The sequence below is a fragment of the Cydia amplana genome, chromosome 11 (assembly GCF_948474715.1).
Source record: "Cydia amplana chromosome 11, ilCydAmpl1.1, whole genome shotgun sequence".
Classification (NCBI taxonomy): domain Eukaryota; kingdom Metazoa; phylum Arthropoda; class Insecta; order Lepidoptera; family Tortricidae; genus Cydia; species Cydia amplana.
Window position 1 is genome coordinate 6488743 of NC_086079.1, and position 21621 is coordinate 6510363.

The 21621-nt window shown below is 36.6% G+C and overlaps 4 protein-coding genes across 4 annotated transcripts in view; 3 read left to right on the forward strand and 1 right to left on the reverse strand.

Moving 5' to 3' along the window:
* LOC134651972 (CYFIP-related Rac1 interactor B) overlaps positions 1-9593 on the forward strand; it is a 42420-nt gene extending 32827 nt beyond the window's left edge. Inside the window, exons 3-4 of the mRNA XM_063507117.1 lie at positions 4133-4407; positions 9161-9593. Coding sequence (XP_063363187.1) covers positions 4133-4407; positions 9161-9425 — 540 coding nt within the window. The 3' untranslated portion in view covers positions 9426-9593. The remainder of the gene's footprint in view (positions 1-4132; positions 4408-9160) is intronic.
* The window catches only part of LOC134651902 (protein FAM135A), a 148906-nt gene that overhangs the window by 79585 nt on the left and 47700 nt on the right, over positions 1-21621 (forward strand). The gene's annotated exons all lie outside the window — the stretch shown is intronic.
* Positions 15596-17122, reverse strand: LOC134652175 (nuclear envelope phosphatase-regulatory subunit 1 homolog). The gene is made up of 4 exons (XM_063507337.1): positions 16966-17122; positions 16693-16764; positions 16441-16575; positions 15596-15779 (listed from the first exon to the last, which is right to left on the reverse strand). The coding sequence occupies exons 1-4, from the start codon at positions 16991-16993 to the stop codon at positions 15634-15636; spliced, it is 381 nt and encodes a 126-aa protein (XP_063363407.1). The 5' UTR covers positions 16994-17122; the 3' UTR covers positions 15596-15633.
* On the forward strand, positions 17995-20326 carry LOC134652397 (enoyl-CoA delta isomerase 1, mitochondrial-like). Its single transcript, XM_063507574.1, has 4 exons — positions 17995-18262; positions 18415-18561; positions 19182-19394; positions 20042-20326. The coding sequence occupies exons 1-4, from the start codon at positions 18032-18034 to the stop codon at positions 20294-20296; spliced, it is 846 nt and encodes a 281-aa protein (XP_063363644.1). The 5' UTR covers positions 17995-18031; the 3' UTR covers positions 20297-20326.

Here is a 21621-nt window from a genome sequence, read left to right on the forward strand (position 1 = left end):
TGTGTGTGTGTCGGTTAACATATGTATGTGTGTCTATTTCTTTTGGAAGATTGAAAATTTAAATTTTGGTATAGGTATGCTACTTTATCACTCGAAAACCTACGCAAGAGCGATAGAGATGCAGTAACTAGTTTTCGATTTTCGATGTTCGCGGTAAACCTACTGTGAAGTGAAGTGTGTCATAACCACACACTTTTTATTTTATTTTAACTCCTAAATAAGAAATAAAACTCGCTTACTCAGTCGGTCGCAGTTTTCCCTCAAATCGCCCCCTGGGCTTGGGGCAGTATGCCCAAATATATATTTTGTTTAACGACTTCCTAAACTGAGTAACGCAGGAAACGTAACTTTCAATTTGGGTTTAAATTTTCATGATTTTACCGAAAAAGTAATTAGGCAATCTGTAGTTTAGTAATTAGCATTTGTTTTGAATCCTGGTTAAATAAGGTTGTAGGTTACCTATTTGGTATTTGACATCTTGTATCTTCAAATAAGTAGCCTGATAGTTGCCGATAGTGTTCGCTACCGTGACCGTACTAGTTGTAATTCTGTTTTGAGACCTTTCGTAAAACGTCACTTTTTGTAAACAATATACCGTACCTAGTAATATCACCATGAAACTCATTAATAAATGAAATACTTCATCATTCCTATTCGAAATGCAATACTAGACTATCCGGTATCGGATTCAATTAACTCACGGGTTAATCGAAACAAAGGCACATCTATTCTGCAATCAGTTTGAATGCCTTCTATTGAAGAGTTAGATTAATGAAACAAAAGGATGTGTGATAGAAATAGACTGTAATAAACAAACAGTATGAATTTTTAACAATCATTTTAGTTACAACAAGTTTTAGGTATTAAAATAGGTAAAGGCTCCTAACGTGTACGCAATGAAAAAAAGCGGCCAAGTGCGAGTCGGACTCGCCCATGAAGGGTTCCGTATTTAGGCGATTTATGACGTATAAAAAAAAACTACTTACTAGATCTCGTTCAAACCAATTTTCGGTGGAAGTTTACATGGTAATGTACATCATATATTTTTTTTAGTTTTATCATTCTCTGATTTTAGAAGTTACAGGGGGGGGGGGGGACACATTTTACCACTTTGGAAGTGTCTCTCGCGCAAACTATTCAGTTTAGAAAAAAATGATATTAGAAACCTCAATATCATTTTTGAAGACCTATCCATGATACCCCACACGTATGGGTTTGATGAAAAAATTTTTTTTGATTTCAGTTCGAAGTATAGGGAACCCCAAAAATTTATTGTTTTTTTTTCTATTTTTGTGTGAAAATCTTAATGCGGTTCACAGACATCTACTTACCAAGTTTCAACAGTATAGCTCTTATAGTTTCGGATAAAAGTGGCTGTGACATACGGACGGACAGACAGACGGACAGACAGACAGACATGACGAATCTATAAGGGTTCCGTTTTTTGCCATTTGGCTACGGAACCCAAAAAACCAGCCAAGTGCGACTCGGACTTCGTGCGCACGAAGGGTTCCGTACCATTCAGTAATATCGAGCAAAAATAGGCAAAAAATCACGTTTGTTATATGAGACCCCCACTTTTTTAGTATTTCTTGTTATAGCGGCAACAGTATTACATCATAATATGAAAATTTCAACTGCCTAGCTGTCACGGTTCATGAGATACAGCCTGGTGACAGACAGACGGACAGTGGAGTCTTAGTAATAGGGTCCCGTTTTTACCCTTTGGGTACGGAACCCTAAAAAGAACAAACAAAACATTTTACCAAGCGTAGCTCAATCCATCGATGCCAATGAATTACGAATGAAACCCAGAAATCCCGCACGTTCCTTCAAAGCAAACAAAACGAGTTTCCGCCAAAAGAAAACCTGCAAAAACCTTATCGAATTTTTCATGGGATAAATAAGTGTGACTAAGTCATGCAAGGTCAGCAGAAGGCCGACTTTCTAGAGGTACAATCATTGACGTATATCTCAGGACTGGCCTTACGGTCAATAAGAATGGGGAATGAATGGGGCCAGTACAGCGGTGTGACACCGCTCAAACGCGATTGGTTGATGAGTTTGCATCACGTGCGCGATTGGTCGCAACTACTTGCGTTAGACTGCACGATTGGCTCGAATTCGTGAGTGACACCGCTATATGGGTACAATTCGCTGATGATAGTATAGGTACTGCCATGTTTCGGTGACTAATGTTTGTCTTGTGATCACAGACGCTTGTTGACTAATACAATACAATAATCTAAATGTTTACGAATTAGTATCAAATCAATCCATCTAAATATTATAAATTGATATTGTTGTATTGAATTGTCGATTACATCATTAAAGTAAATCATTGGGTGTATTTACCAAACTTGATGTGTGTTTACCAAATAAAATATTAGTTTCTAACTTTTACAGTTTTCGTTTTACAAGGCTTCATAAGAAATAGCAACCTTGCTATAACGAACCTTATAGAGAGTATAGTGATTATTATTTTGTGTATTTCATTTATTATTTACAACTTTTACAAGGGCATATTTTCGTTAACAATAAAATGTTTACAATACACGATGTAATCGATCAATCAAGTCTGCCCACGTCCACCCACTGAAAGGCCCAGACCAGTTGATCCAGTATAGCCCACACGATTATTAATGTAACCATCGAATACGTGTACAAATATGGTTTTAAAATATTGGATTAAAATACAATGGTGTCGTGACTTTGAATATTTATTACTCTCCCACCGAAGTTGCGGTTTCGACCATGTTTCAGCCGAAGGTGAACCGTTTCGGCCAAAAAACCGCCGAAACTTACAACGTTGTACTTTCGGATCGCATTCGGCTAGTTTTCTATAAAGATACATTAATTCAAATTAGTCTTTCTTAATTAGAATAGGTGTGGTCCGCGCTTGGCTGATTTTTATGCCACTTGGACGAATTATAGGTGTTTCATTGTTCATAATTATTGTCTAATAAACAACGTCTAGAAAAGTATTGGTTTCAGTTTCGGCCGAAACTAAGTAAAAAAATCCGATTTCGGTCAGACACTAATATTTATACCTAAGTAATCAGGAATGTGGTCAGATCATGTTTCATAGGGCGTGTCTATTGTCTATGTCTAAGTCTAATAGAAATTATCGATGTGTGCAGTCTGTCGATTACCAAAATAAAAAATAGCCACCGTAAAACCATCCACCCAACTAGTACAAAAACTATGGTCCAATATTAACTCGAATATCTTCGTTCGGATGTGACAAATATATATAATAATAGTAAAATACCTATGCGTAATGAGTATTTATTATTTGAAAAAACAAAGATTAATATTTTTAATCAACCGAGCGATGGAACACAATTGAATTCTTGCTTTGTATTGTTTCTCCCAAACAATATCAACATTTACGTACTTACATCTGTATGTGCACGTTGAAAGATTACGCTTGACAAATATTTGTATCTTTTGTTTTTTGCGTGAAAAGAAATAAGTAGCTGGCACATATACCTACATATATTTGGCAAATACAATAAAGTTAAGTAAAGAAGTAATGTTATTGTCGTATTTATTATTTTTAGAGCTTCGTACAAAACTTTGTTGACGGAGCTCCTATGGGATCACTTCGCTCTTGCAAATTTACTACGTTTTTTAATAAAATTATAGGTATCCGAGTGATTTATTCACTATTTACTCAGGTCTGGTTTTACGTACTTACTTTGTTGGCGATGTGCATTTGTCCTTTAAACTGTCAATATCAGTATCCTCATCATTATTTGAAGAATTATGTAGATACCTATAATCTGTGAATTAGTGTTGAGAATAACGCTCATTTCGAGGCTTAAAGACTCGAACCCTTAAGACTCTCGAGACTTAACGCCTCATAGGCGAAGACGATTTCTTACATCTATACGCGTAAAATAAATAAATACAATTCTCAAATATAGTCGAGTCTTCAAGACTTACGAGTCTTGAGGGCTCGAGTCTTTAAGCCTTAAAATAAGCGTTATTCACAAGACTGCTCTGAATCTCTCTGAAAGTTTCATTAATCGTTTTATCATGAGGTGAGCGTTTGCTTCCTAGCCATGGCCATACTAAACAATCTTGACTTTTATAACTCTTTCATACAATAACCCTTTCTTTGCTCCAGATGAAAACGCCAGCAATCCAAAACGACTTCAGCTACTACCGCCGCAGCGTCTCACGAGGCGGCCTCATCAACCCAGACCTGCCCCCCGACGAATCCAACATCAGCGCAGAAATCGCTAATCGCATGTCGCTCTTCTACGCTCAAGCCACACCCATGCTCAAAGTACTGTCAGAGGCTACCAGCCAGTTCGTGAACGACAATCAACAGGATTTAGAAAACACCACGGAGACGCTCAGCACAATGGCTAAAGTGTGCCTAAGGATGTTAGAAAACCCGTAAGTATCAATACTTTACTCCTTAATTTCGAGTAGGAACATAGCTAAGACCTTACATGCATAATCAGTTGTTGACATTCTTACATATCACATAAAAGACTTGTTAAAAAGTTGCCAGTGTCACTTTGCTGTACAAAAATTATGCATGGCCACCTACCAAATGTATAATCGACGCTTTGATTACTTACTGGATTTGTAAATGCCTGATGGTTGAAATAATTGTTTTTAAGATACAACATTCGATATGTTGCTAAGTGCTAAGTTGCTAAAGTTTAGGAGGAAACACTCGATATAAGTGAGAAAATCTGGAGTTAAGTACTTCACTTTGGTTTCAATTTACTCTTGATGGGTCACGGTCAGGTCGGTCAGGACGCGTGTACGTATCGCCCATCGGCGCGAGCGCAGTCTGTTCAAATTTTCGGTTGCCAGCGTAACGAGACCTCGATATCCGTAACAATTATGCGTAAATATACACTGGTTTAAGCAAGATGTTTGTGGTCGATACCCGGTATACGTGTTGTCGTCCTATAATATGCTCAAATTTACATCCAATTGGACGCCCACGATATTGACACCTCGTGCACCGAGTATACTGGCTTAAGATCGTCTTACGTCTAGCATTGCAGGTGCAGGCTAAAACTCAGCGATAGATCCCAACAGAGCTAATATCCGCTATCCCCTAGGCTAGATAGTTGCATCCGCAACTCCCCCTTCTTATCTCCAATTATTAAGCTTCATTGATCTCTTTTATACTAGCCAAGATGACAATCGTGCATCGACAAACGCGAAACAAATAGAAAAAAATTATCGGGATGGCAGATGCTACGAAATGTGACAATTTCCATCCATTATTTAAGTTTCGATTTGCGTTTTCTATCAACGATTGTCATCTTGGCTAAGCCCCCCAGGTCTACGCCAAAATACATATCCTTAGTTATGCAGAACAAATGTAGTGGATAATCTTAATCAGCCTTACGCTGCATAAACCAGCTCCTCAAACAATAGCCCATAAATCTCAGGTTTCCCCTGCAAACCTGATTTCCTAACTGCATATAGTACAGGCTTACAAGCATTTGCCTCGGCAAGGGCGTATTTATTACACCGGATCGAGTTTCTCGCCCGCGATATCGATATGCCCGAGCCGCTATCTTTAACACAAATACATTATGATAATTCAACTGTCACTGATATGATGTAGGTCGATGCCAAAAACGATGCAGTGAAAATAAAGTCCCGGCGGTCGCGCGTAATTGGTTAGGGACTCTTTTATGGATGACACTTTCAAAGACTAATTAAAGCGTAACCTAATAATAAACTTATATCCTGATTGACCTTCCTTATTGATGTAATATATATGAATACCTATATATAAAAGTAATAAATACATACTGAAACATTACATAAGAATGAAATGGAAGGACAGCATTTCTATGCTAGACGAATATCTACCGTCTACGTTTTGCTTATGCAACGATCGTGCAGAACCACTATTATGGAGCTCATAAATTCTCTAGAAATAACTTTTAGACGAAGTTTCTTGCCATTTCGCTTTACGTTACACTCGTAAATACAATTCAACGTTCATCTTGATATCGTAGGTGCCTTTATTGAATTTGCTGTTTTCAATAAATTTGATATGGTATCATTTGGGCGTAAAATTATTCGTTTATATTAACTTTGAATGTATGTTTGCAGCTGACTCATACCTTGCCTCAATCGTCCGTACCCGTACCGTATGTTCATGTCATTTGGCATTTCCTTGCTAAACTAAAAATAATTTTGCAAGAATCCTGTCTTCGCTGTTAAATTTGGATGTCTGAATCACGTTTATGTTTAAGTAATCGCTTTAATTGGACCCACGAGTATTTACAACCAATGACTCGATTCCAGGAAAAAATAATTTCAATGGCCATCCTATTTTTCAAATAGAGTTAGTCATTCTTGTGGTCTGTTTGTGCGAAACTGCGCGCCCCGAGCTCCATTGACATTGCGAATAAGTATGACGCTATCAATGTGTGTTTATGGTGCAAATCATATCAAAGACACGACAACACAACTTAGCACTATTTGGACAAAACTATTCAAAATTTGTGTTCTTGTTTTGTTCCGATTCCAACTGAAACCCTTTGTGTCTGAAAATGTTTCTTTTCTTCTGTTTATTAACTAGCTCTGAACAAGTGCCGTCTGGAATTCGTGCTTACTTTACAGTTTAGATTTATTTTATTCAAATAAGCTCACCAAACTCCATTATGAATATTTACTGTCCGGTCTTTATAGAGTCCTTGTCCTTTTGTTGACACTATGAAATGTAAAGGGCAAAGAAACTAAAATAAGACTGTCCTAGGTTCTGTTAGCTTGAGAAACATGATGAGAAAGCGATGCAAGCAAATGCCTCTTCTATTTCTTTCCATATTGATCTATTACTATACTACTATTCTACTATTATTGACCCCCTGGTCGATGTTATATAGTTGCCCCATTAATCCCATGGTTCATAAAACTTAACAGGCCTCTGTTAATCTTATCACTTTTTACACAAATTCAAATATGTATCAAAATGACAAATAGAGGAACAATTATTAACAGCTCGTTAGATTTGACAGCAGACGTTTGTAAATAACGCCATAAATTAAGTGTAAATGAAGACGTATATCTAATTATTGAATGAAACTCACCATAAATTTGACAATCATCAAATATCAAACGCTCCTGACGCATTTCGCGTCGCCCCTCGCTTGATTGTCCGCTTCCTTACGGGGCACCAGCCATTGAAAGTGACAATGCGCCGTATGCCTTGAATAACAATGCTCATTGGTAGTTTCGGCGACTGGTTCATGCTAGATTCTATTTAATAAATATAGTCTGATTGATGGGTCTCTTCTACTTTGCAAAACGTCGCGTGCGATTTTTGATACATTGAATTTTTTGCATCTACTTACTTAACTTACTCGGCAATGTATCGTAAATCGCGTCCGATTCTAGTCGAGCTCGTTATAAAACTTCCACGAACACTTTTAATCAGTAGGTAATCTGTAATTTCTTGCTTTCATATTTACAATAAGGTTACATTAGAATGGTGAACAAGCTATGAATGCGGTAAGGGCACTGCAAATTAACTATATTTTCACTCGCGCTTGCTTGACTGACAATGCTTTACTTCAAACAAGCCTCTGAACTAGCCTACAAAGTTTGATGCCATTGGGGACACTAGTCTTCATTAATAAGTATTGACATTCCATAGGTACTTTGAAATATCTACTTAGGTCAGTTTGGATTTCTGCTGACCTTTCTGCTATTATCAGCGACTTTTTATCTAGTTTCCTAAGAAAACCGCTTTAATCGAGTTTGATCTGACCACTGAGCACTTATTACGGCGCTGTGCCCTCTTCACTCCTATCCTGGCCCAGCTGAGGATCTGGTTGTGTGACACCCGACGTATTTGCCTGGCTTAACAACCTCAAAGCTGTACTCTGATTGCCTAATCATGCATGCCATACGATTAAATAATAAATCGAGTTTGATTCACTGCTTTAAATCTAATTGTATTACATTTGAATAATTAAAGTTTTCTGTTAAATGATAACCGTTCAATCATACAGCCTCTTCCTTCCTTCATTATATATTTTTGTATTTTCCTTTGCATTTCATACTTTATATTTTAATTTTCCTGTAAAATTATATTAGGATACTAAATTAAACAAGTACTTAATGTACAAAGTTATCCAGTTATTAAGAAAATCTTAATTGTGTCACGGCCTCTAATACTATTATTAGACTCTGCGTGGTTCTACTTGTAATTCAATTGTAGGGAACGACCAATAAACATCTGTCTATTGAGTATAGTCGGTGGCACTTGACGGGTCACACCGTCGATCAGATTACGTACGCTTCCTTTATTAAAATCGTTACTTTATTTGATGCCTGAATTTAAATTAGTTATATGGTTGCCGGTTCAGAGCTCTTATTTAAAATTATGCAAACAATTTGTAACTATAGGTCCCTTGTAAATTAGTTATTTTGAAAGGTTTACCTTGGAGTGGGCACATAGCCACTGAATTCAGTTATAGGTACATATAACATGCATGTATTGTTTACTACCTACCATGTAAGTTTCTAGAGAAGCTTCCTGAACGTAAGGTCATGTTATCGCTTCAAAAACGATAATTAATTAAAATAAAAGCGAAACCTTTGGAAAAAATCGTTTTTAAGCGATAAAATGACCTGTTTTCTGCGTCTTCTTTAAACCTATGTCCTGTACTAGTTTATTTGATTGAGGCACACAATCAGGAGTATTTTACTGAATGCCAGTGAACGTGTTTTGCATAGCAAACTTATCAATTCTTCCGCTTGCTTCACGTACGGGATACGCTGACCTGAATCCATTATAAGTACATAGTTTTATTGTGCTGTAAATTCCAGTATAGCGTAAACACAGCCTGGAGCAGTTTATTACACCAGTGTTTACGCAATTTTAAAACAAACTTATCCTAAAGCCGAGAACACACGGAAAGTTGCGGCGAAGCGTGGCGCTAACGACCGCTTCAAAACTTTGAAAGGTTGTATGATTTGAAAAATGTGAGTATCGTGGTAACAAAAGTTCGGCGATCAGCGGCTAAACCTTAGCGCTTTCCTAATTATACTAAAGAATTTGAGAGTTAGATCTTTTAGCCTAAGGCATTCGTTAGACTCTGGTTTCCAAGAAAGTTGGTAGTTGGTACCGTCTGCCCTTCTAATTATTTTCAACCGTTTCCAGAAAACTCGTCGCTCAGTTCAGCCGCGAAGAAACGTCGCTCCTAGTACTCCGCGTCATGGTCGGCCTAATCATCCTCTACGACTGGGTCCACCCCTCCGGCGCGTTCTGTCGCTCCTCCTCAGTCGACGTCAAAGGCTGCGTCAAGTTCCTACAACAGCAGACCCCGGCCAAGGCCGAGCCTCTGCTGAACGCCCTCAGGTATACCACCAAACACCTGAACCATCAGACGACGCCGAAGAACATCAAGACGCTGCTAGCGGCGTGAGGTCAGCATTCCAGCCTTGCATGTTGCTGTGGGGAATGAATCGACAATAAATTAGGGGATTTCTCATCGGCGCATTTACGTTGCTGTAGTGTAGCTGCGTTTCTCGTTCACACACGGCTGTCATTGACATGGAGACAATATTCTATGACCACAAAATTGCAATACAGGTTCTTAAAATGGTCTTGAAAACAATACAGCTGTGTGAACGGACGCTTAGGGTCAAACACTGTCTGGGGAACCTTGTCAACTTCTGCACTAAATTACTCACGACATAGATGATAAATAGCCTCAACTGAACCTCCTCCTTCTTGAAATTGAAGTCGGTTAATGAGATTCCCATATGACACCGCCCTTACCTATCCAAAATTAAATCACGGATAAATTATAGTGCAACATAATTTTAGTTTTCTTATGCAGTCCCAAATTTTAGAATACCTAATACTCATGTTTACAAATGTTATATATTGGGTAAAATTATGTCATCGTCTAAATAGTGAGTGGTAAATGCATTTTTGCCATGGTTCCTCAATGACAGCATATTTTTAAAGATATTGCATAATGCTGTAAAAATAGTTTATCGAAACCGAGAATTTTTACGATCAGCCAAGAATTGCATTGTGCATTGTAGACACTAGCCAACCGCTTAAGATTAAGCAGGAATAGATGTTTTATAATCACACTGTTTTGTAATAACCTTTTACCATTTATAGTATTGTAGCAGCATTCGTTGTTTGTACGGATCTAGAATAATCTAGATATACACCTATACAAGAAATCACTTCTTTACAAACTATAGGCTGCATCCTCGACGGAAGGATTTAACCTCAAAACTACAAAATAGATAATGATATAGACGTCGTCGAAAACTCGATATTTTTGAGACATGTACATAAAACAGACAGGATTTCATAGGTTAGCACAAACGCTTGAAAAGCAAATTCGCCTATGAAATTAGTTACCGAGAAATCTGACCCCCTACCCCGCACATGCAAGGTGAATGTACCGTCACAATATGTATAGCATCAGAGGCAATCTTGTAAATCAGCTTTTAAAAACTTTAAACTAAGAAGTAAGGTAAACGTCCGTTTGACACTAAATTAAAACCCAAGTTTTTTACCTAGGAAAAGGTGACATCAAAATGGGGCAGTGTCCCTGGGACATTTACCTTAGTTGAGTATATAGATAATTAAGAAACAAGTATTATTTATATTTACGTTACTCGAAGTTTATCTTACTGTATGATGCCTTGGAATTACTTTTAGGTACAATTCGTTACCACATTTGGGTGTGCAATATTTATTACTATTTTAAGCACAGAATATAAGTACCGTTCAACAGATATAGCTGGTCAACCAAATCTTGTAAGTAAAAAAAGGCGCGAAATAAATTTTCTATGGGACGATATCCCTTCGCGCCTACATTTTTCAAATTTGCCGCCTTGTTCTACTGTCAAGATCTGGTTGACCAAGTATAGTTTCAAGTAAAACCATTTAAGTGGACCTATTGTTATTATTATAATAAAAAAATATTTTTCACCGCCAATTATACAAATGCTTTTTAAAGTACAGGGTGGCCAAATACACTTTATTTTTGAAATTTTATTCTATACAACATAAAAAATATTAAGTATTGCTTGTTAAATATAATAGAGATGCGATTTATTTGAAATACTTCTATTTAAAATGCAAATACAAAATGCAAAATACCTATTTTGTATTTTGCATTTAAATGCCTTTTAGTAAAAAACATTTTGTATTTTATTTGAAAAACTTTTCGAGATGTATTTTGCATTTTTAATATTCATTTCAAAATGCAAAATACTTTGTGATTAAGTTTAGCCAACATTACCAGTCAAACAAAATGAAATGAACGAATGACGCTTGTATTGCCGAATTTAACCGATAGAGGCGTCTGCTAGCCATGCGCGCCCTTTTTTTAGGGTTCCGTACCCAAAGGGTAAAAACGGGACCCTATTACTAAGACTCCGCTGTCCGTCCGTCCGTCCGTCTGTCACCAGGCTGTATCTCACGAACCGTGATAGCTAGACAGTTGAAATTTTCACAGATGATGTATTTCTGTTGCCGCTATAACAACAAACGTGATTTTTGACCGAAGTTAAGCAACGTCGGGCGGGGTCAGTACTTGGATGGGTGACCGTTTTTTTGCTTGTTTTGCTCTATTTTTGTTGATGGTGCGGAACCCTCCGTGCGCGAGTCCGACTCGCACTTGGCCGGTTTTTCTTTGGTCAGAGTGCGCGCCTTATAGCCGTTTAGACTCGCGGCTCGGCTCGCGGCGCGTCTCGTGGCTCGCCTCGACACACTCGCATTCGGCTTGTCATTCGGTTATAAACCTTATGCCGTGCCGTTAGTGTTTAAATTATATTAGCTCGATGAGCTTGCGAGCCACGAGAGTCTAAACTGGCTATTATGTCTGACTAGTGTCAATGTGAAACGAAAATGACGAACATTATCTATTCTATGGCTATTCTCATGATAAATACCTAAAATAAATAAAAATATCTGAGATTTGGTCAAAAGGTATTTTATTTTGAAAAAGTATTTTGAAAATACCTATTTTGCATTTAGCATTTAAAATACAAAACGCAAAACTATTTGGTATTTTGCATTTGAAATAGTAAATCTGAAAAGTATTTTGCATTTTGTATTTAAATGCTTTTTTTAAACCATTTTGTACATCTCTGGGCCAATTACACATGGAAAATAATGTCAGACAAATGTCCACCTCTAGCAGCATGGCAGATGCGAACCCTTTTCATCGCGTTTTTCATCACTTTTTCACACATTTCTGGCGTTATCTCAGCGACAGTGTTTCGAATATTTTGTTTTAATTGCTGAAGGTTCGTTGGCCTATTAACATAGACACGTCCCTTTAGATAGCCCCACAGAAAAAAGTCAGGAGCTGTTAAAGGCGATCTTGGGGGCCAGTCAATGTCACCGTTTCTCTAAATTAATCGACCGGGAAACGTTATTTTTAATGTTTCTATTGTTTTTAATTATTAAAACACGTTGTTCCGTCGTTAAACGCTCCATAATAAATTTGCCGTATCTACACAAACTAATTTTCATGCAATAACTGTCATATTTACCGCCAAAATAAAATGGCGGCAAAAAAAAGTTGTATACCTCTAAGTTGGCCACCCTGTATTTAATAAAAGCCAATATTACTTTTATTGTATTTAAGACTGAAATGTAAATTCTCACAAGACAATTCCTATCGCATAATATTCAAAGGCATTTTATAGAATTACTGACAGAAAGTTTTTATTAATACTTTACTAGTCGTATAGTTCGCGTCTGTTGAAACGTGAAAGTGGACTAATATCTTATCGCATTAATATTGACTAATTTTGAATCATGTTAAAAAACGTGATACTTGAACAAAATATAATTAACTATAATAATGGTCGAGAAATGCCTTTCTTGAATTAATATAGATGTTAACAATGTTAAATGTATGCATATACCTACCACTGCCTTGATGTTATCTGTCATAGTAAATTTAAAAGGATTTTTTATAATATGTTTCACCATTGATAATTATAATTATGTAAAAACGTAACATAGGTAATATGTCCTACTTGTTTACAAGTTTTTATAATTATTAGGAATATTTACTATGTTTGTCATTCAATTCTATTATCGTAAGTTAAACATTATACATGTTTTGAAATATATAAAGCCGCTGTTATATGCTCAAATCAAAGCCACATTCGTAAGTTGTGAATTTCAGTCCTGTATAAAAAATCTTGTTTACTCGTACCTTTCTTCCTAGGATCTCATTGGAAATTTATTAAACCATAATTTACGGTAAACAATCGAATTTAATTGTAGTGGTTTAACACTTTGGCACAAAATATTATGATATTTTACTTAGCTTAAGGATCCTTTGACTTGCATCTAGCGTCCATGTCGTCAAATTGACAATGTCACCAAATGTTGACAATATTGTTTGAATTTCTGGGTCGACTATATGCACGCATGGACCCGGAGGACAATTCAAAGTTACAATTTGCCATCAAAATGACTTCATTCGCCCATTTAAGCGAAATGCACGGACGAATGATAATTAACACATTCATTGCCATTCCAGCCAAACAAGACATCCGAGCCAGACCACAAAAATTTCCTTATATAAAGGTATAGTACCACGATCCCGACTATCGGGTCGTCCGGCCTGGGAACAAAATCGTAAAATACGCGATAGTCGGGTTTTCGGCACTGAATGTGTTAAATGACATAATTTAGGTAAGATTTTGATGTCGAAATGTGAGTTCGAATTGGCCTCAAGATTTTCAAATAGAACTGTTATGATTGTGACTATGACTACCTTAGTAAGCATTGTAGCAAAGGATTTTTATCGTATTTATAAAGTAACATAATTGATTAGGTAATAAAACTTTCTTCGCACAGTGAGCACATCTTTATTACTCCTTGATTAATGTATCTCTGTTGGAATGTATAAATCTTTATTCATACTTGTGACTGTTGCTTGCGAAGTCGAATGTATCTTGTGGATACTTTAAATTGCATTTATTGTTAGGAATTGATCGATATAAAATATAGTGCTGTGTAAAAGTAGATTTTATTGTATTTCGGCTAATGCACGGGCATTTTACTTCGCACTTAAGGTCAGGTCTGCCTTTAAAAACACTTGAATAGAGAACATCTTATGAAGAGGTACTGCCACTTATAGGCGCACTTTCCTTACCTTTCTGAAGCCTTGTTGAAGCGCCTATCTAACCTCGACTCTTTATTTCTATGTCTGTACTAGGCACATTTACCCGATCTGCCCTATTTGTGACGAAGTTGTATGCGATATAATAGGGCTGATAAAATTTACTTTTACTCATGTTAACGTGGATTGCTGTATCGATAACCGATAGATATTAAAATAAGGTACGAAATCCAAATTTACACTGCCCAGAGTCATAATTTTATAACTATTTTTATAATCGAATAAGTTTTCGAAAGTAATATTCCATTTTAAATAATTCCAATACGAATACTCCACGTTGAGTCTAAAAATTAACTCTAGTGAAATGAAAAAATTGATTGAAATAAGATAATTTGATTTGATTGAAAATTAGGATTGTAAAAATCAAAACTAGACGTTTTTAGTCCCTGTAATTATTCTGTTGTTATTTGACAGTTGCAAGATGGCTTGCTGCATGTATCCGTAATATTGAATGTTATAAAATAAAACTAGACAATTTTATAGCAAAATTTTCATAGAGGGATGTAATACAATTTGTAGTTAACTATCTTGGTTGTTGTTCATTGTTTGAATTCGAGTCACATTTGTTTATTGCGATTTGTATAATACGTAGTAGGTACTCATTATTTGTAGTATAATAAACACACCAAAGTTATGATTAATAAACATGAATAGACTCTCACAATACTTAGTTTTATTTCAGCACAATTTGATTTTCTTAACTCGTTCGCTACGGCAAGCGTGGTTGCGTCGCTACAAGTACCCATAAGTACATGCGATCCACACCAATTTTGGTGTCTAGCCATAGTAGTTGCCGCGCATTGCTACGGAACGGACGCCTGCTCGCGCTTGCGGCACCTATAGTTCGTTTTTTTTAGCATTAGAAAGAACTTGCAAGAAGGTAAGCGATCTTGACATGTCTTTTAATAGATAAACGCTTTTTAAAAATCAAAAACTATTACTTATGAAAGCAGAAGAATATAAATGATCGTATTAGATTCATAATTGTTACATATTTGCCGTAACTTATTTTTAAAATGTGTTTTTCAATTAAAAGACACATCAAGATTGTTTACCTTATTTCTAATGCTAAAAAAACGAACTATAGCGGTCAGATCTGTCGTAACGCGTTTTGTAAGAGAGTGAATCTTGTGTACCAAGTACCTACTATTATTTATTCTGTGCCTACGATGGTGGTACCTACAGTGAGCAAAAGTAACGGATCAGACTACGCATCAAAAGTATACCATTCTCTAATTAGTTCATTTGCTTTGTTTATATTGATAACTTTCACATACAGAGGGCTAGTGTGTAGTAGTCCATAATAGGTATTTACTTTATTAAAAGCTAAAATTATGCTAGGTTTAAGGATCAGTTTCCTACTGTGTTAAGTCTGTCTGTTATAAAGGCTTAAAAACATTCAATAAAAGCCGTAATAATCTACAAAGTAATGTATTCTTAAATAATATTTACATTAGTTATTGGCGGGGCGAGGTTTAAGGATGAGTTTCCCGCTGTCATCGCATGACATGTTGAAGTCGTTGAGTACAGCGCGCGTGCGCGCGGTGACGATGCTCGGCGCGATCACTTTGCGGTGGACGCCCATCATGAACAGAAGCACTAGAACAAATATGTGTAAATTGATGATGATGATGGTATCCTGTTATCCCTCATCAGGGACATAGGGCTCTCAGAAGGGATTTCCATTTTTCGCGGTCCAACGCGGCCTCCGACCGACTGGTGCGGCCTCCTTTTCCACTGTGCGCCTCCAGGTGGTACGTGGGCGACCTGGCCCCCTTTTTCCGGGAATTGTCCAAGTCCTTGCTTGGATATGTGATTGGTTGATATATTTTGAGTGATATTTTAATCTAATCCAGCAGACAACTGAATGAAATAAACAAAACAACAAAGAAGAAGAAACATCAAAGTTCAACTCAACCAAAATAATCATATTTCAATTTTAAATTTGAAATCGCATGGTTATTTTTTGGCTATCAAATATCAACCCCTATTTTTCTGGTCAGACTGCTTACAAAAGTTACAAAACAAAACAATCTGACCAGACAACAAAACCAACCTTCCTTTTTTGACTTTACAAAAGCACCCTGACCAGATTAGCTAATCAAATACCAGATTTGTCATTTAAAAAACTGTAACCGAAACACTAAGAAAGAATTTTATCATATATTGCAATCGAAAGTTTCATGCAAAATTTAACGTATAGACTTGTTGTAGTTAGGAATTTTGGTTTCTTATTTCTAAACTCAGTTATCAGACTTACCTAAAAATGTAGAAGTAAAAGCGAAGAAAGGGTGGTTCCACAAGGACTGTGTTAGAGAGACTACCGGAGTTAACGGATCTGTCAGCCAGTGCCACGCCGCGATAGCTGTGCAAACCGAAACCACTGCCAGCAAGACTGCAAAGAAATATGAGAATAATTTGAAGTGTTGTAATAAAGTATGGTTATAAAAACTTATGTGCCTTGATGAGGTGTGCAATAAAGGGTATTTGTATTGTATTGTATGATACTAACTTCGCCACCTAGTCGTCGCCGGTTGCAAACATGCTATTACTTCAGTCAGTCGGCGTTCAAACGCTTTCAGATCTGTGAAATGTAAACATGAAAAACGGTTATTCGAAAATGATTTAATGATTTGTATCTTAGCAGGGTATTTGTTCATTGATATGGTTTATAAAATCAAAGATTTCCTTGTCTAAACATGACGTATTAGTACTTTTAGCCGGCTTAACAGTAAATATTATAGGTCCGACTTGACAAAGATACTTTGGTTGGATTGAGACTTACCATCGCACGCTGTTTGTTCGAGAGACATTTTACAGTATTTAATCTATTACTGTGTGAATTTAGTACCACTACATACTGTGAAGGATAAGAAAAATTATGAATTTTCACGCGTAAAGATAAATCTCAATAAAAAGCAATATCAATATGCCAAATTGTATTTGACATTTGACAGTGACACTGACAGTCGTGGCACGTCTGTGTTTACAAGTCTACCAACTTGCAGAATAATGACAATAATGTGCTCGTTTGTAAAGCATGCTATCAAATCAATACGCTACATTGACTATAGTTTGTCAAAGGAGTCTCATTTCAAACATAGAGTAAATAAAAATGAAAATTGTTGTTCTTATCTTATTTACTGACAAATTGGTTTGACCAACTATACATTCACTTCGCGGTTTGTTATCGCTTTCATTCACCATATTAAGAAAAGAGATGTTACGAATATTTCGGCTATTACGACAAAGCCTGCAAAGTGTATTTTATGGCTCCTCTACACGATGGGCCAACGCCGGCCACTCCAAGGGACGCAGCCATGCGGTAGAATGAGATAGCAATATCACTTGCTCCCTCTAACGCATAAATGCGTCCCTTGGAGTGGCCGGCGTTGGCCCATCGTGTAGAGGAGCCATTAGACTGAATCTATAGTTTGTCAAAGGACTGTCTCATATCAAACATAGACAGAGAGAATCATACTCTCTTTGTCTTACACTAGTACTAGCACCCAAAAGAAAAGGATGAGTATAGTTTTTTTTGTTCGTATTTACAGACATATTGGTTTTACCAACTATATTTGATCTGTCAAAAACTTTTTTGACAGTTCAAAAAGTTCGAGTACAATTTCAGAAAAACGCCTTTGCGTCGCCCCACAAGAGATAGAAGTCCAAGGTTCAAACAAATTTCAATTATTCACTAAAATTTAAATAGGTAGGCATTCAACAATTAAATTAATTTAAATATGTGTTACAAATCGTAAACAATTTTTTGGAAACCGCTAATGAATTAAATTAACATTAGCTCAGGAAATTGCTTCAGTAGATGTTCTATTTTCAAACTACTTTTCAGAATGTTTCCTTTGAGGCAACTGGCCAGGCATGCTACCAGGGTTTTGCCAGCATGCCGGCCTATGTCAGCGTCAGCCGGGCCGATGGTGGATGTGGCTGACGATGGGGGTATCGCTGTGATGACACTACAGCGGGCGCCGGTCAACAGCCTCAACCTTGACCTACTGCAAGCCATGAGCAAAGCACTCGATGATGTGGCTAAAAACAAACCCAAAGGCATGATTTTGACTTCAGTGAGTATTATAAAGGAATATACAAATAATTACACCAATATAGCATTGGTTAGTTTATTAATTAACAACCTAAGTCATAGTTAGGTACTGCTAATTACATGTTTTAAGTTGCCTCTTTATAGCAATTATTAACTTTTTTTCCCATATTTCAGGCATCTCCAACTGTATTTTCAGCAGGTCTGGACATCATGGAGATGTACAAACCTGATCTGAAGAGGGCGGAGCAATTTTGGACAACCCTCCAAGAAGTATGGATTAAGCTCTTCGGTTTCAAATTTGCCACCGCTGCAGCTATTAATGTAAGATTACATTCTTCAAAAACACATGTACTAGGCCCATTGCATGACAATCTGGATTAGGACCTTAATCACTTGCTTGTCTTATCAGCAGAGATCGGATAGATTGGCGTCATTGCTCGCAATGATGTGGACATGACTCAAAATAGGATTAAATAATTAATCATTTATTTTAATTAATTTTTTAACTGACATTTAATTTTGTTCCCTAGTCAATAGATAGATAGATAAACCTCAGGTAAGAAATTAAATTAATTAAATGATTAATTATTTAATCAAATTTGGAGTCATGTCCACATTATTGCGAGCAATGACACCAATCTGTCCGATCTCTGCTTATCAGCTATCACTTATTACATATTTATAATGGCCAGTAAAAATAATCAATACTCAATTCTAAATTAAAAACTTGAGGTTGTTATTGGCCAGCAAATTTAGAAACTCAGGGTTGAGGTCATCACCTTTCTTTCATGAAATTTTCAAACAAAATAAATTCAACCCAATTAAGTATGTAAATAAATTCAAGTTTCTTTAGCAGATATCTAATATGGTGGGCATTACAAGGGTACAGCAATAATTTACTTTTGATGGATAAAAACATGGTTTTCTGTATATATTTCCAGGGTCACGCTCCGGCAGGTGGTTGTCTCTTAGCCATGTCCTGCGAATACCGTGCCATGGTCGGCGGCAAGTACACCATAGGCCTCAACGAGACTGCCCTGGGCATTGTGGCTCCGCTCTGGTTCATGGATACCATGTGCCACACCATTAGGACAAGGGATGCTGAGTTGGCTCTTACAACTGCTAAGCTGTTTACCGTAGATGAAGCTTTGAAGGTAATTATCACTATTATTCTGAGCCCACTGTGTCCCACTGCCGGGCAAAGGCCTCCTTCTCTTTTTCTACTTGTCTTTGTTTAGTGCCATATCTGACCAGTCTTTAGTAATATCTATCAGTAATAAAATCTATACAAATAAACATGTTATTTTTTTATGCCTTTGCATATTGTAAATTTATCTTCTGTGGCTATTGGCATATTGTCAATTTATCTTACCCTTTCACAGTCAAAGACGTTAAATGACGCGCGCGGCTAGAGACCAATATCAACCTTTGTGCATTCCGACAAGGTTCATAATGGCGCGCACGATAGGCGTGGAGTTTAAAGAGTTATAAATACAGAAGTCAAAAATAAGAGGCAAATTCACACACATATACATAGCCAATGAAACATAATATGTATTTACTAAATATTTGCATTGCAACAAGTGATTTCCTAGGCCCATAACCTGTCTATGGAAAATCAAGAACATTTGTGTCGTGCCTGTGTAATGTTGCGTTTTTGAAATTACTATTATATTAAATTTTTAACTTATTGTAAGTTTTTAAGTCCATTCATTTAGTTTTATAAATACAACATGTTAAGTTTGTAGTTTCAAACTTAAGTAATTTTGATTTGGTAAACTAGTACAACTTTTTTTTTCAGGTTGGTCTAATTGACGAAACAGCTTCAGATAAAGCCGATGCCATAGACAAATGCAAGAAGTTCATAAAGAAGTTCGACAGGATCCCACCACTGGCCCGCACTATGACTAAGCTCAAAATCAGGCAAGGACCGCTGTCTCACATGCAGAAGATCAGACAGGCAGACACACAGGAGTTCCTGGCTTTCCTGCAGAACCCTCAGGTGCAGCAGGCGCTGGAAATGTACATCCAGAGCTTGAAGGCGAAGGCCAAGTAAATATTTAAACAAATTTATACATAAAAAATCTATTTATGCCTAACCTGTTTCTAATATGCGCAACTTTTTATTTGAAAAAGAAAGGAAGATATTCTAAAGTCTATTTTTTTATTCGGTAGACTGAAATGACAGTTAATAGTATGAAATGACATTTCATGTTCATACTATTAACTATCATTTCAGTCTACCGAATAAAAAAATAGACTTTAATTGTAAGTCGAATTTAATTGTGTCGTTTTTAATCAAGGAATGAGTTACTTCTTTGTTCTGATTTAAGCTGTCAACAAGAAGGTACTGTTTGTTATTAGAAATATCTTTATTGACAACTGAAAGTGTGGTACCTTTTAAGTGAAAACGTCACGTTTCTCTACTGCCAAATATCGTCTGACCTTATCTTAGAATTAGAACAGATTAAACACAAAATTATATTTTTAACCTTTTGGACTCCAATGACCGATATATCCGCACCGCAGGTTCAACGCCAAAGACCGATTAATCGGTCACATATCACAGACCACAGAGCAACATAGACCTACGTGCATATGCATAAAGTTCAATTTCAGTTTTGACACTTCGGTGACGTGGCGTCAGCGCGACAGCTTTTGTGTTTGACACGGCGTCGAAAAGGTTAAACAACGGTCCCAGTTTATCTGGTATTAATTGCTAAGTAGTAAAATTTATAGACTATTAGGCACTTTTGTGCGCATGTATTCTATAGGTTAAAATATATCAATGTTATGTTATGAATCAGATAATTTTTATAAAAATATTGTATTTTTGATCTGTGGGAGCTTTAAGACGTTAAAATATGTAACTTTTTGAGTGTGTCTCTGACTTGCCTTTACTTACATATGTATTTATTGTAAGGTGCAGGCTCCACCATAAACAATCCATCATGAAAAGATTTAAATATAATGAAATCATAAAAGACATTAGTTTTATTTACACTAACTTTCAAGCAAGGTATTCATACTTTTAAAAGCCGTGCTTCATTCGAATCTCCATGTGACGCGATCGCGAACTCTTTATTTATTTACCGAGTGCAAAAAATGCTATGTTTATATAAACAGATGCAATATTTATAAGTCAATGATCGTACATTATTAATCCCTACTATTTATATTAATGTTATAAATACTAAAGTAACTGCCTCTCTGTTACATCTACCGATTTAGATGAAACTTGGTAGGTATGGATATATGTAGTTTGAGGCCTGAGGAACGACATCATCGTCATTCTACGCAGACGAAGTTGCGGGCTGAAGCTAGTAGTCAATATATTTACTAACTGGGCTTATGGAAAGGAATGGGGGTGGGTAATGGGGT